The following is a 14816-nucleotide window of genomic DNA, read 5'->3' on the forward strand; positions in this document are numbered from 1 at the left end:
GCAAGGAGCGGGAGATGTTTACAACCCTCTTATTTACGCCAGACATCTTTTCGGTGCCAGACATCCGCGACGATGAAGAAAGCGGTCGGAAGAAAAGTTTGTAGATTTAAGGTCGTTGGACGAATAAACGAGCTCGATAATCGTTGACTGTTCCGACGATGGCTCAGGAAACAGCTGTCGTTAGGGTCATTCGAAGTTGAATTTTCTATGCGGATTTATCGAGTTTACCGAAGCGCCGCTCCGTCTTGCCGCGATTTCTCGCTAAAGAGCTGTATATCATTCGCTCGTTTCCCGGGAATCTTGGCGCGATCTTATGCCACGCCAACAAGATCTGCTTTGACCTCTTCTCAAGGTACCACAACGGCCGTTCTCGTTCGCGAGTGCTGCTTTGATCATCGGCAGGCCCGCGCGGATATATAATTTCAAGTCATCCCCAGCACTTATCTTTCTTCGATTTCAAATGGAAATCCGTTCTCGGTATCGTGTTAAGCGCCGTAATTATCGCGGAACGCGCGATCCACGGCGAGCGATAAAGACACGGCGCTCCGGAGCGGTGCCCGTGATGCCTTTTTCATCGTCTTTTTTTTTCTTTTTGACAGGCGGTTCGCGCGCGTTGACCTCGAAAAAAGTAGCCCCACGATGTTCAAGCGCATAATGAAAACCCGATAAACTTAAGTTCTCGCCGAAAATAACGGCGCAAACAGCGCAACACGACTCTCGAGAGAACCAGGCCTGTTTGAACCACCTTTTAACAACGATGAAAAATCCAAGCTGAAAAGGGCGTATTGTATGCGAGACAATGTATCGATTTCTTTACGTGACCTTTGGTATAAAACTGCTGCACGATATTTTTTTATTAAATCCCACTCTTTAATGTCGAATAGACTCTTTATTATGACGGTGTTTTTAACTTGGTATTTAATAATATACTTATTATAACGAAATAATGTGAATTGCCAGTAATTAATTAACGGTAAAAAGAATTGTTAGACGACATTAGGCTGTCAGATGGTTTATTTGTTTCGACCATGCGGGTTGTGGCCCTTTTCAAGGAATTTAATAATCTACAAGTTTTATAGTTTCATGTAATTACTGATAAAACTAGCGTTTATGTGAAACTTTTCTCTTTCAACGACCGAAAGGTAACAGGAGATGAAATAGTTCACAAATATAATTATAATTTTAATGAAATGTTAAATAATTCCAGTTGTACCAGTTATGAGCTGAATAACGCATTATGTCCTAATTACCGAATAATACAGACTTAACGAGTACAAATGCAGATATTAACGTTTCAATCGCTGGCACGTTTACCTTACGTGCATCTAAAATGGACTCAACATCCGAGGTTTATATCGTTCGTTTGTTCTCACCCGACACGAACATATAATTGAAGCAATTTCCTTTATTTGCAGCACAATGCATCGCACCCCTGGGGATGGAATCGGGCGCGATTCCCGACGTGGACATCACCGCGAGCTCCAGCTTCGATAGCGGAAACGTCGGGCCGCATCGCGCACGGTGAGTGAATTACTGATTCGTTTACGCAGCGCATCACGCACAAATCCGACGCAATACAAATCCGGAAATTTGATCGTATTAGCTCCGCTACGGACCGTGAAAAACAGCAGCGGCGTGCGCTCGCGACGCGAGATCGACGGCGCAATGCGGCGATATTCGAATCAGCTTGACCATTCAGCGCGGCTCCATAAAAGTCCTACTCGGGAAGTTGTCGATCTGTCCGCTCGCAACTGGCTCTCGATTATATGGTAGGCTACTTTAGGAACATCCAGCGGCGCGCGATCGCGGCGGAAACGACAGGAGGCAGAAGAAGCGGAGTCGTCATCTTCGCGGCGCGCAATAGATCATCTACAAGTTGAGCAATTCGACGGGCGACACGTCCGTCATCCTGTCTGTCCGCGAGATAGTCGACGAGATCGACCGGTCGCACCGTATATTAATCACGCCCTACTAAACCGCAACGTCTAATTCGGCCCTTAGCCCGCAATGAGGATTAATGACGCGCAGCGTCCCGCATGCGGAGCCATTTGTATCGGCCGTTCCGAAGCTCTTAGACGTCGTTAACGTGCCCCGTCGCATACGCCTTTGATTATGCGTGTCAGCTAATTACCATTCCGGCGGGACAAACGCGCGACGAGGTGGACGGACGGAGAGTTGCACGGCGAGGGACGAATGTCCAAACACGAGGAATCATCGGGACCACCTACCGCGCTAATAAACTCGCACTCGCAAGACATTAGTCGCTCCACCAGTGCCCTTTCGCCCGTAATTGAAATTCTGCTGTATTAACCGAGTCGTGCGTGAATTTTCAATATTCCGCGGGATGTAATCGACTCTCGTCGCTATTAATCAACCGCCGAAGCGTGAATATAAAACAAATTAATGCATGAAATTAATCGCGGCGTATCGGGACGCGGGCGATCAGCGGATAGATAAAATAGAGATTCGCGCCAAGTCAATTTCGCGATCGACAACGTCACGCGGGAGTTTCCCTCGGTGCGACGACGCCAGTGTCGCTTCGAATCGCATTGTCGACTGGAACTTCTTTGACGGCATTTCCGAGGCTTCGCGGTATTACGGGCTTCACGGTGAATACCCTACTTACCTATCCGCTTACCATAAAATACTCCTATCTGGTATCTAGTCGTCGGAGCGGCAGCTTAACTTGAAAAAAATCACAAACTCCTACAATTCGAGATTTCTTCACAGTACGGGGAGGGCTACTCAATGCTAAGTATAGCATTTTTTTCAACAATGAGAAATCGTTTGTCGATTTAATACGTGAGTTTACTGACGACAATGATTCCATCTAATTGAAACTGTGCTGTGTCCGAAAAGAAATCGCCGCGCAGGACAAGGCGGAAAACGGTATATGAATTGGCATTTTAGATTATTATTGGGCTACCAACGTCTTGCTTGGACCTAAAGGCGCTCTTGTTTGTTCGATCCTACGATTCTCCAATTCGCAGGTACACCACCCGGAGGGAATCTTCTTTTAAAATTTCTCCTCGAAATTATGTGATCGCGGGACAACATGGCAGTTGAAGGAATTTTATGAGAAATTTGTGAAATTTTACCATACATTTTATTAGTTAAATTTCAAAAAACTCTGATAAAATCTTCAACTGCCATGTTGTCCCACGATCATATGATTTTCAGGATAAATTTGAAGAGAAAATTCTCTCCGTGCAACACCTGCCGAAAAGTATCCTACGTACCACTCATACTTGCATGTTAATCGTTTCAGTTATTTCACGTGTTGTAACAGAGTCGATAGAGACACGCACAAATGGAAAAATATTCTTTTCGCAAGGAGATCCTGTCGATCGTCCGACAACACAGCGACGTCGCTCGAGAGGATCTTATTCACCGTAGCAACGGATCATTTCCCTTCGGGTCCCTAAGTCCGACCCCGGAGCGACGCGCATCTCTCCAATTCGACAAACCATTTCTCTCGATAATCGGTCCCTCCGTCTAAGGACCCGCTCCGATTCCGCCGACGTGGCAGCTCGCTGCTCAAGTCGGCGTAATCGTCCGTTCCGAGATTTATCGCGGACCGGGAGTGCCGTGCGCGTGGAATGTCTTTGATGCCCCGGACTGTATCAAAGTGGCAGCCAGGCAGTTCGAGGTCTCTTAATGGGCTATGAGTTATGATCTTTGGCGGTATGGCTGGATATTACTCCTTTCTCTTTCTCGTTCTTATTCCCTCCCGCGTCCGAGCCGTTTCCACATCCGCGGCCTGTCTCGAGCTTCCTTTTGCCCGCTCCGTGCGTTCCGCCTCTTTCTCGCTCCTCCTCTCTCTCCCTCTGCCTCCCTCTCTCCCTCCCTGTCCTCTCGCGCCGTATTCTCCTAGCCGCGTTGCAAAACCACGCCGGGAAGCACCCTTAGACAGACACACGGCAAATCCTAGTCGGTCGCTTTTACTGTCTTCCACGTCAAAGCGACACTTAAAGTTCTGACACTTCAGAGAGGACGGTAGCTCACCTCTTTATTGCGCGAGAACATTTTTGCTCGTCGCGCGTACACGAGTTCAGCCAGCGGATTCATTTGGCACCGCCACCCGCTTCTTCGGGGGTCTCTCTCGTCTCTTCTTTTTTTTTCCTTTCCCTTCCTGAAATTTTTCTACGCCAAACACTCGTCCTGTTTCGCACAAGGAGGCACCACCCTCGCGTCGCAAACGGGGGATCCCACCGGGGAATTCCCGAAGAGATGCTTTCATAAACTTGTCGTAGTTAATAAACGCCCTCGCGACAAAATTCACGTCGCGATGCTCGGCAGATGCGCTTTATTAATAAATGCCTATAAGGTGAATACCGCCCCGTGGATTATCATATCGTGGATAACAGCGTGGTAATTTACGACGACAGAAAGAATTCGAAACAGATTCGCTCTCGTCGGCTTAGTTTACGAGCCGTGGAATCGTCCGCGACAGCGTGCGCATTTCACGGCCATGTCGCAGACGACGGGAGAGCTTTTTAATGCCAGGGACGAGCCCGCGAAAGGTATATGCGAATACAATTATTAGCCGGCTCGAAGTGGCTTCGTCGCCGTCCCCGCGACGGTGTCAGCTCATCTTTAATTCATGTCATCCGGGACTTGGGTCGATCGATAAATTATAATTTCATCCCGTATCGCGTTGGCGAGCTGACGGTTATCCGTCAGACGCGCGGCCGATCACGTATTTATACGATTTCCTCTGAGCGACGATGCCCGTGTTTCCGCTCGCTCACCGGCACTCATCCGCCGCGATAACAGCGTTATTCTTATCAACTAACCGTGGACGCGAATTTCTTCGCACGCGGCAAATCCCGGCGAACGTTCAAAGAGGCTTCGATATACGCGGGTCACATTCTCCGTGCGTTCCGCATTCAGGAGGGTTTACGCAATTCTGAAATGCCATTTCCTTAGAACGTCCTTGTATGAAGCTACAGACGAAGAATATGGCGAATCGAAATATGATAAACCTCTCTCTACATTTACATGCTGATAAGAATGTACAAATCCGTAAAAGCGTCACGCGAGGGAGACGGGAAGGTTTGAATCGCGCGCGTGCGCGCTGGCGACTATTTTCCCTTTCACGGGGGATTCCCCGGAGGAGCTGTCTTCCCCCTCGGCGATCGTAGCGCGATAAGAAAGCGGGAAAGAGAAAATAAAGGTCCGTAATCCCAGAGCAAATATTTATTCTTCCAGGCTGAAGCAGGAGAGCCACGGAGGTGCCTGGTGTCCGAAGCAGCAGATCACGGCGGAGCCGCGCGAGTGGCTGGAAATCGATCTTCACACAGTGCACACGATCACGGCGACCGGCACTCAGGGCCGCTTCGGCAACGGCCAGGGCGTCGAGTATTCGGAGGCGTACATGCTGGAATACTGGAGGCCGAAATTGGGCAAGTGGGTCCGCTACAGGAACTTCCGTGGCGAAGAGGCGAGTACTCTGTTATTCCGATCCATATGCGGGTAAGGGCCAGTTTCACAAACATCAGTTAACTGTTGACTAGAGCTCAGTCGACTCCCTATTCTTTTCCATCTTATTATTTAATGAAGAGGATCAATTAACCTATGGTTAGCAGTTAACCGATGTTTGTGAAACTGGCCCTAATTGATCGATGTGTATCGTACGGAGAGAATGTTAAATTTATCCTGGCACTTTGAAGAATTTTATGAGAGTTTTCTGAAATTTGGCTGTACATTCTAATAGTAATTATATTTAGGCGCGGTTTCACCAAACGTCGTTTAATTTTAGTCTCAGTTTAATTTACGTTTGTCTCTTTCTAAAGCAACAGTCGGAAGGAGACGGAGAATGAATTAAGCTAAGCTTGAAGTTAAGCGACGATGGTGAAACCAGGCCTTAGTATACTAGTAGAATATATGATAGAGTTTCAAAAAGCACTCCTAAAAGCCTTCATGCCACGTTGTCTCACGATTACATAATTTTCAGGGTAAATTTTAAGAGAAAATTCTCTCCGTGCACATCAAACGGATGGTATAATGATCGACATACGTGGTAGAATGGACTGAGCGTTTCGCGCGACGAGCGGTACGCGCTCTAGAGAGAGAGAGAGAGGGAGAGAAACACAGTAGGCCTATGTTTGTCTCTCTCGCTAGCGTCTCATTGATCTCTTTTGCCCTTCCGTTACCAACAACTGCCATATAATCTTATACTCAATACTGCTTTATAATCATCGACATAAAGTGGACTGAGCGTTTCGCGCGACGAGCGGCACGCGCTCTAGAGAGAGAGAACACAGTAGGCCCATAGTGTAACTAGTAGGCCACTCCGTCATTTGTTTCGTTTTGCGTCGATCTCTTCTGCGCATCCGACATTGTTCTGGGCAGACCAATGAGAGAAAAGTTGAGTGGTAGTGTGGCTTTGATGAGTACGTACATACACACACACGTCGCTAGATCTTGCCCGAGTGCATGGCGGAATACCACGCGATTTGGGCCGCAAAGATGAAAGGGGCCGACAGAGAATGGACCTACCAATTATACTGTGGTAGGCCTTTCTTGCTAGCGTCTCATTGGTCTTTCTTATCGTCCCACTACCAACAACTGCCAATGAGATGCTAGCAAGAGAGAGAGACAGGCATAGGCCTACTGTGTTTCTCTCTTTCTATAGCGTGCGCCGGCTCGTCGCGCGCAACGCTCGGTCCGTTCTACATGCCGATGGGTATAATACTCTTTTGTCAATAGCGACAGGAGTCCGGGATAATCGAGGTCAGAGATGCCTCGAAATTGTGCGATGCGGAATGGCGTGGTCGACTAGTATTTTTAGCGGGGTAACGGGGTGAAAACGCACGAGGCTCCCTATCGACGAGACCGCGAAATTCATTGTACGTAATCCGCCATGTAGAACGCGGGCGATTTGTCACGATCGATTTAATCGTGCGAATCGGCAGCGCTCTAGAAAGACAATTCGTTGGACGATTTGATTCGACGCGGCGATTGCGGCGATCCAATCCGCGAGCCGGGTTATGTTATGCGTGCGGATGTAGTCGCGCAGTTAAATTTAGTCGCAGGCAATGCGCATAAAGCCGTGCGCGCACGCAGATTATTGAGAATGATTTGTAGTTGTGTCTGCGGCGGGCGGTAACTAAAGCGTGACGTTAACAAGACGTAAATCTCCGATGTAATATGCCGCGTTGCCGTGAGCTCGGGCGCGCGGGTACGTGATGTAATTTACACAGATATACTGCTAACCGTGGACCTAAGTCTTTAATTAGCGCCGTCCGCAATAATCACATCGCTACCGGCGATTTACCCGTCCGGCGGGAATAAATTTCGCGCGGCGGCCGCGGCGACCGGCGAATTTCGGCGATTCGCAAAAGCGGCGAGACGACTCCCGGCGTACGGTCGAATAATCCATAAATCCACGCCGTAATTCACCGGACTCAGCTGGCACAGCCCGGCGTCGGAATCGAGGAAACGTCCACCTCGCGGCGTGCGCCTCGTAAAATCAGTCATGTCTCCGCGCGGCGCGTGCCTATTTAACGCGTGCCTGCCTCGCGTTTCGGCCCGCGGGAACGTATCTCGCGCGGACGAGCCGGAGGGTGTCATCGATTCCCGAAAGCGACGAAAAGGAAAGAAAGGTGAGCGCCCGGTCGCGTCCGGGGTAACTTTCCTTGGGACTTGGCAGGCACCGCGAGCTTATTTGTATATAGAAGGGTGGATCAATAAAATGAGGGAAGAGAAGGTCGTGGCGTGCAGGCGGGTCAGACGATTTCCAGCTCACCTACATAGGCGCACCTGTCTGAATATGCGAATCCTTTGGTAGCGTATCCGACGAAGGTCGAATCCGTAGGAGCGCGGACCGGGCCGCATTTGCATGCAGCCGCGAAGCGACTTGCTTTTCCTATGTACGTATTACGTGTAGTTTCCTTAATACGGAGGCCACGTACATCTCTAACATTTCCAGCTACGTATTTTAAGGCGAATGTAGTTTGAGATATCGTCTGCTACCGACTTCAAGCTGATTGCACGCGTGATAAATTATTTTACTCTCCCGACGATATTACTATTATAAACGTAAAGGGTTATTGTTGCAAGTATTGCAACGCGGTATGGGACTTTTTCCTTCATTTCAATCCGTTCTATCTTCTGAAGATAATACTGCTAGAAAACTACGGGACACCCTGTATAAATCAAGATAATCTGTGTTTAGAACCAAAAGTTCGTTACATGTAGATTATATTTCTACACGCGTATTGGAATTTTTTACTTCTTGGTTATCTATTCAGAATTTCCAACTGAGAAATGTAGTCAATCTCACCCTAATTTCATATCCTCTAACAGTTCGTATACGCATATTCGACAAAGGTATGTGTGTACTCTCTAAAAATCAATTAGTGAATTATCACTGGAAACAGTGAATAGCCACTGATTTGCAGTTATAAGTATACTACTGAAAATTGCAGTGGTAACTTATAACTGTAAATCAGTGGCTATTCACTGTTTTCAGTGATAATTCACTGATTGACTTTCAGAGAGTACTGAGATGCTCTATAGTAATGTCAAAAGTCGCCTTGAAAGTCGGTTCGTCCCAATATGGAAAAAATCGTCGGATTCCAAATATCTGGACATGTCAACCTATCAATCATCTGTCACATTTAACATACAAGAGTACTGATACTATAAAATCCATATTATGATAAAGTTGGAACGAAAAATGAAAAAACGATGCGACTCACTTTCTTCATTTTAATATAAAAGATTTGTAAAGAGAAGTACTTAATGTGCCAAGATTCAGTTCGTGTGTTATTCTTTTTCTCCGATAAAAAGGAAAGTTCGAAATTTTACAGGGTCTCGGAAAAATACTCGCGTTGATTTACGCAGTCATTATTTCGCAGTGACTCTCAATGCGATTCTCTCGCCTAGAAAGAAAACAAATGGAATATCTGAGAAATATCTTTCATCTTGTAACATTTGCATATCCCACATAATTCGCTTGTGGCGCAATGTAAGGTGTCCGTTGGAACGGAAGGGCCCACCCAGAAAACATTGGCAGTAGGGATAAACCTGCAGAAATTTGTGTCTCTTCCTCCCGCTGTGCGCGCCGCGCTATCCCTCGCTTAATTACACCACGGGACTCGGTTTATCCAACGCATAATCTTTCTTAATAACCCGGCCCGATACGGGCGACATCACCGATAGAAACAGCGCGGCTGTCATCGCTTGTATTTTACAGTCAACGATCTCGAATGATTATTAAGAATAGTCTCCTGCACGGAGAGGATTTTCTCTTACGAATTATCCTGAAAATCATGGAATCGTGGGACAACACGGCACTTCGAAGAATCTTATGGGAGTTTTTTTGAAATTTTGCAAGGAAGAAATGATGTAATTGTAATAAAATCGTTGAAACAACATCAGTATTCATGAATGAAAGACATCAGATAGTCGTCTTAATAGTCTGGATATTTGGTTCAATGCTTAAAATTAAAATTCATAGCAAATACAACAGAGTGAATTATTTATGCTTGTGGCAGTCCGTGACGTTAACGTTTAATTCAAGCAACTTCACTTGTTTTAATTCAACAGCATTTTTTCCGTGAAGGTCCCCTATTATGAGATAGGCTCCTTATATGAGATAGTAGGGTTTCTGCTAAATTAATAGGCATTATCTGTTGGCTCCAGCGTGTATTTATTGTTCGTGAAATGAAATCTATTTAGTGGAAAATTCATTGTTAGCTCGTGTAATCGTTGCGAGAAAAGATTTGTGCTTGAATTTGGCAGTTGAAAATTTGCTATCTCATCTTAGAAGCCTACCTCAAAATAGGGGACTTTCTTCTAATTATGCTTAGTATACATTTTACTAGTAGAGTGTATAGTAAAATTTCAAAAACCTCTCGTAAAGTTCCTCAAAATGCCACGTTGTCCCACGATTACGTGATTTTCAGGGTAAATTTGAAGGGAAAATTCCGCGTATGAAAAGATCATTCTTTTTAATATATCCGCTAACAATAGAGCCGATGATACGCATTGCCTTGATATCGGATAATAAATATTCAATATTGACAGTAATCTACCACAAAAATCTCGCCAATATACATGACATATAAATCCGCATAATCAGCGTGTGTCATCGAAAGTTCCATTTAAATGAAGTCGTGAGACCTTTTGTCGCCCATAATCTTGCACGACGACGAGCGGCCATCAACACCGCCTCTAAGACGTTGAGCTACCAATGGTAGCGGCCCCGACCGATCCAAAAGCAGCACAAAACATTAACATAAAATGGGTGTTGCTCTCCGCCACGCCCTCGCACATTTCAAATCGTTCGTTGGAATTCGCCTACCATGAAAAGTGACGAGAAGCCGCGGCGACGGTCGAGGAATAATTTGAGAGACGATCAGTCGCCTCGGCGCCGCGGCGTGCTTGAGGAAAGTCTTTCACGACAAAGCGGACCGACGTCGCTCGGGCCCGGCCGGTCTGCGACGCCCGCGTGGGCGCGGAAGATAAATATCAAGATTACTTATTTTTCTCGGCGCGCGTCTCAACGGCTCGTAAATGCCGTCGTAATTTGGTCCCGTCGCTCAGTTGCCGCATGGGTCTTTCGGGAATTGAGATTCGCCGCCGCGTCGGGGAACCAGGCACCGGGGACCGCACGCGAAACCGGCCGCCGAAATGTGAGTCATCTTTATAAAAAAAAAAAAAAATTCAATAGTGAGCAGCTGATCGCGTCGTGTCGTGCCGCGAGTACAACGAAGTCTGGGCTGTAAAGTAAGAACGCGTGACGTGAATGGCGGTACGAAATGCCCAATGTACTTTTCAACAGTCAAGTCGAGGTATCTCGATGGGAATTCTTTGCCAAAAGGACGTTCTACGTGTTCCATGTATTCTAGAACCTTATCGTTTTCCCGCGCGATTTTTTAAATGTTTAACACTCGAGATGTGCAAATATTCCGTAATGAACTTCGCGGTGTATTAATACGGGGCTCGATCGCTTCTCGCTTTCCAACGTGCGAAAGTAACTCCAGATACATCATCGAGGAGAGAAACAGGATGCTATTACGTACACTCGGCAAAGCTATACACGTCAACCTCCGGAAACGCCCACTATGCGGTTCCGTCGCCTGGCAGAAAATTTCTCACGTGTCGGTTCATTGTATTTGCCCATGCCGACGCCTCGGTACTGTCTGTTTCAATGTGCTAAACATCAGGTACCGCGTCGCGGCGCAAATAAAACGGTGTCAGCTACCGGTCCCAATTACCGCGCCACCCAGCGCGGAACGTGCCGGTTCGCGCGGTCACGAGAATCATCTTTAAACGCGTTTCCCATCGTACGATCGTGAGTTTACTTCTGGCGAATGGGAAAACCAAAAGGACACGAAACGGAAATAGATCCGCAAAAAGACGAGTGTTTGGCTAACTGGATAATTCATCGTTCGAAACTTTCATTCTTTCCGGCGATCCAGCTTCTTGAGATCCGTGAGTAAATCGTAATCGAATCGTTTATAATCCGTTTGCAATGTGCAGTAACATTTTAAGAGGGAAGCATTTTTCGGATTTTTTCATCATTTTGTTCAACGTTGCACACAGTACTTTAAATATAGTAATTTATTAATAAAAATGTTTTAAACATACTTTTAATATGTATAAATATGCAAGAAAAACACTGTCCCAAACACCTTACTTTTTAAAAATTTGCAAAAATAGCATAAAAATTCGGCTACTAGACTAGAATAACCTTAAACTGTGTAGAACCCAAACATCAACTTTAGAAACGAATCCAAGGCGTTTCAAATGATCGTGAACGGAATCCGAAAAAATATCCGAAGGTGTAGAAATTGTTATCGAATATTGATGAGAGACGAGATCCGTTTATTTTCAGAAGCACACAATTGAAATTTCAAAAAATTTCCATACGCATTTCCTACTGTGAGATAGAAAGGCGAGTGAAATGATAATGTTCTTCCCTTTTCCTGTTGATAAATTTTTGTTTTTTCAAGCGAGCGATAAAATTAGTTTAAGTTAGAGTGTCGTCAAGTGCGTATGGAGCATTCTTAAATCGTTTCAAACGAGTCCTTTGTAATATTCGATGACCCTCTTATTATCCATCCTGGTGTAACTACAGTATGTCCGTAATTAGATTCAATCATGACGCGTGTTTTGCGCGGAGTCGATTAAGCGTATTAAATTGATTAAAATCACGATATATAGCAGAGCCGTGATCCAATGAACACTGTTTAATGCCCGACGAGCATGAGCATAACAGGGAAGAAGGAACAAACGCGGCAAGGGTAAAAATAAGAAGATAAAGAAGCGTTTGCACCTGTCGGGACCGCGATGGTGATGGTTAACACGGTCACGTAACCGACCATACGTGAGAATCTCGTGCGAGCGAGTCGAGAGGCGCTGGCGAGCTCATAAGTGGAAAATAAGAGGTCCTTTGTTCCGAAGGGCCTCTTCCCTCGACGACGCCGTCCGAGAAATTCCCGATCCTCCCCGGCGATATACGGTTTCGACGGTCGCTCGCGCGGTCGGCGCGATCGAATAGAACGGGCCTTGTTCTTCTATGCGCGCGCGAGCAAGCGAGAGAGCGCCGAGCCTGAAATCACGCAGCGCGGAAATACTACGGTGCGGCGTGGCGCAATTTATATCGCGCCCTGGCGAAAAATTTCGCTATCTCGCCGCCTGAGAATGTCCGTAAATGAGGCAAGGGTCAAGATTTTACACGGACGCTGATTCATCTCCGGACGTCGTAGAATCTCGCATCTGTTTATTCGCCGATAAGTTAACATGACGCGCGCGTGGCACATGAAATAGTATTCATTTGAACATATCGTATTATATTTCACTCTGCCGATCACAATCTAACATGCGTCTATGTATCACCCGCGGGTAGCAAATTGGAATAGCTTGCGCGTTTAACGATCGATCTATCAATAGTCAACGCGGTCATCGTTATGCAATCCGATATATAACAGTCGGGTATGTAGAGTTAAAAAGAATTCAAATTAGACGGCAAAATATTCTCTCGGTAAAACCACCGTTCGACAATATTAACGGCAATTTCCAATATTCCGTTTGTGCAGGTTATCGCGGGGAACAAGAATACCTACCTGGAGTCGAAGCACGACCTGGAGCCATCAATATGGGCGAGCAAAATTCGCTTCCTACCCTACAGCTACCACCGTCGCACCGTTTGCATGCGCGTCGAGCTCTACGGCTGCCCCTGGAACGACGGCATCGTCTCCTACTCGATGCCTCAAGGTGACAAGCGCAACAATTGGGAATTCTTCGACGCGACGTACGACGGTCATTGGGACGGACAACTTGTTCGCGGTTTGGGACAACTGACAGACGGCAAGATCGGGCCGGACTCCATTAAAATGAGTTTCTTTGACAACTACGACAGAATGACGGGGGGGTGGGTCGGCTGGAAGAACGACACGAGGTCCGGGCATCCGCTCGACGTCAAATTCGAATTCGACCACGTCAGAGAGTTCTCGGCGATTCACATCTTCTGCAACAACCAATTCACCAAGGACATACAGGTAATGTCTACTTAACGTTATATATTTTACTGCGTGACAAGTGATTTTTCAGGTTGTAAATGTACGACACGGAGAATGCGCGTAAATTAAATCGTCGTAAACGTACACTTGTATCTCCTCGGGAATGCTTTTCTTATCTTATTTATATGCATTTCTTTGAAACGTATAAATGTAAGACCTACGGTGCTAGAAAAATCTGCTTAAAACTGATTTGATGATTGATGGTCGATTTCGAGATTCGTATCTGCCACCAGCTACGTATGTCCATTTATCATATCTCGCTGTAAACTTCGAGACCGAGAGGATAACCGTGGCGAGACCGTATTCGTACGATAATAAGCGAGAAAAACTATAAACGGATATGCGTACGGTATAGAGAGGAAATTGGAATGCCTCACGGCACTGACTTGCCGGTGAGAACGGAACGGCTGCTGAATAAAGTAGGCGGCTGGCGAAGGACGGAGAAAAGGGCATAAAAAAAAGGAAAGACGGACAGTCGCGGGGCAAAATGTGCGCAAAGATCCTCCGCCAGCCTTTAATCCACACCCAGAGAATAAAAAAGAAAAGAAAGAATCCACGGGGTTGAGGAGACGGCATGAAATCCAGTTTTCACGTTGGAGTCAAGGTCGGACGTAGGATGGGTAACGAGGCGCAACAACGGTTAGCCCCTGGGTTCGGCTGAAACGGACGGAAGGAGAAAAAGGAAACGACTCGCGGCTTGCTGGATCCGCGTTTCGCTTCAAGCGGCGGCGCGGTGGCCGTGGCTTTGCCGGAGACGTCAGTTTTTCCGTAAAAATTTTTCGCCCCTACGGTCTCTTTACGCCTGAGTGTTTACATAATGGCTCGCTGAACACTCGGCTAACGGCAGCGAGATGTATTTTAATAAAATAATTCGGCACTTAGATGCTCGAGATAGCGAGACATAATTTCAACAAGAATTACTGGGCTCTGATAAGAGCTAAACGAACCAAATTGAAAATAATTTGCCAGCCGACAGCGGAATGTCATTTTAACTTCCGTCAGTAAATTTTATCAATCGGGGCTAAAGTGTAGTGCAGTCGGTTGAATGTCGGATGTGACGCGAAATGAAAAAGGAAGCCTAGCTTTCAATTAAGTTAAACTTTACGGGCGATAAAAATCGTTTGCTCTAGTTGTCGAAATTTATTCGGGTCACTCATTCGTGTGATATCAAGCATAAGTTTGTCAAGGTGTATTGTATTTATCCCGAGGGGGAAACCGCTGAGGGCAATGTGGTGTACGGATTTGTAGCATTACTGGGCATTAGTTTAGGCATTATAAAGA

General features: G+C 46.4%; 1 protein-coding gene across 2 annotated transcripts in view; it reads left to right on the forward strand.

The window, feature by feature from the left end:
* LOC105565026 (discoidin domain-containing receptor 2-like) overlaps nt 1-14816 on the forward strand; it is a 103932-nt gene that overhangs the window by 79448 nt on the left and 9668 nt on the right. For both annotated transcript variants that reach the window (XM_012017842.1, XM_012017843.1), the window contains exons 3-5: nt 1416-1521; nt 5212-5443; nt 13053-13514. In XM_012017842.1, coding sequence (XP_011873232.1) covers nt 1416-1521; nt 5212-5443; nt 13053-13514 — 800 coding nt within the window. The remainder of the gene's footprint in view (nt 1-1415; nt 1522-5211; nt 5444-13052; nt 13515-14816) is intronic.

The sequence above is a fragment of the Vollenhovia emeryi genome, unplaced genomic scaffold (assembly GCF_000949405.1).
Source record: "Vollenhovia emeryi isolate VEMERY1.0 unplaced genomic scaffold, V.emery_V1.0 DF939156.1, whole genome shotgun sequence".
NCBI lineage: Eukaryota > Metazoa > Arthropoda > Insecta > Hymenoptera > Formicidae > Vollenhovia > Vollenhovia emeryi.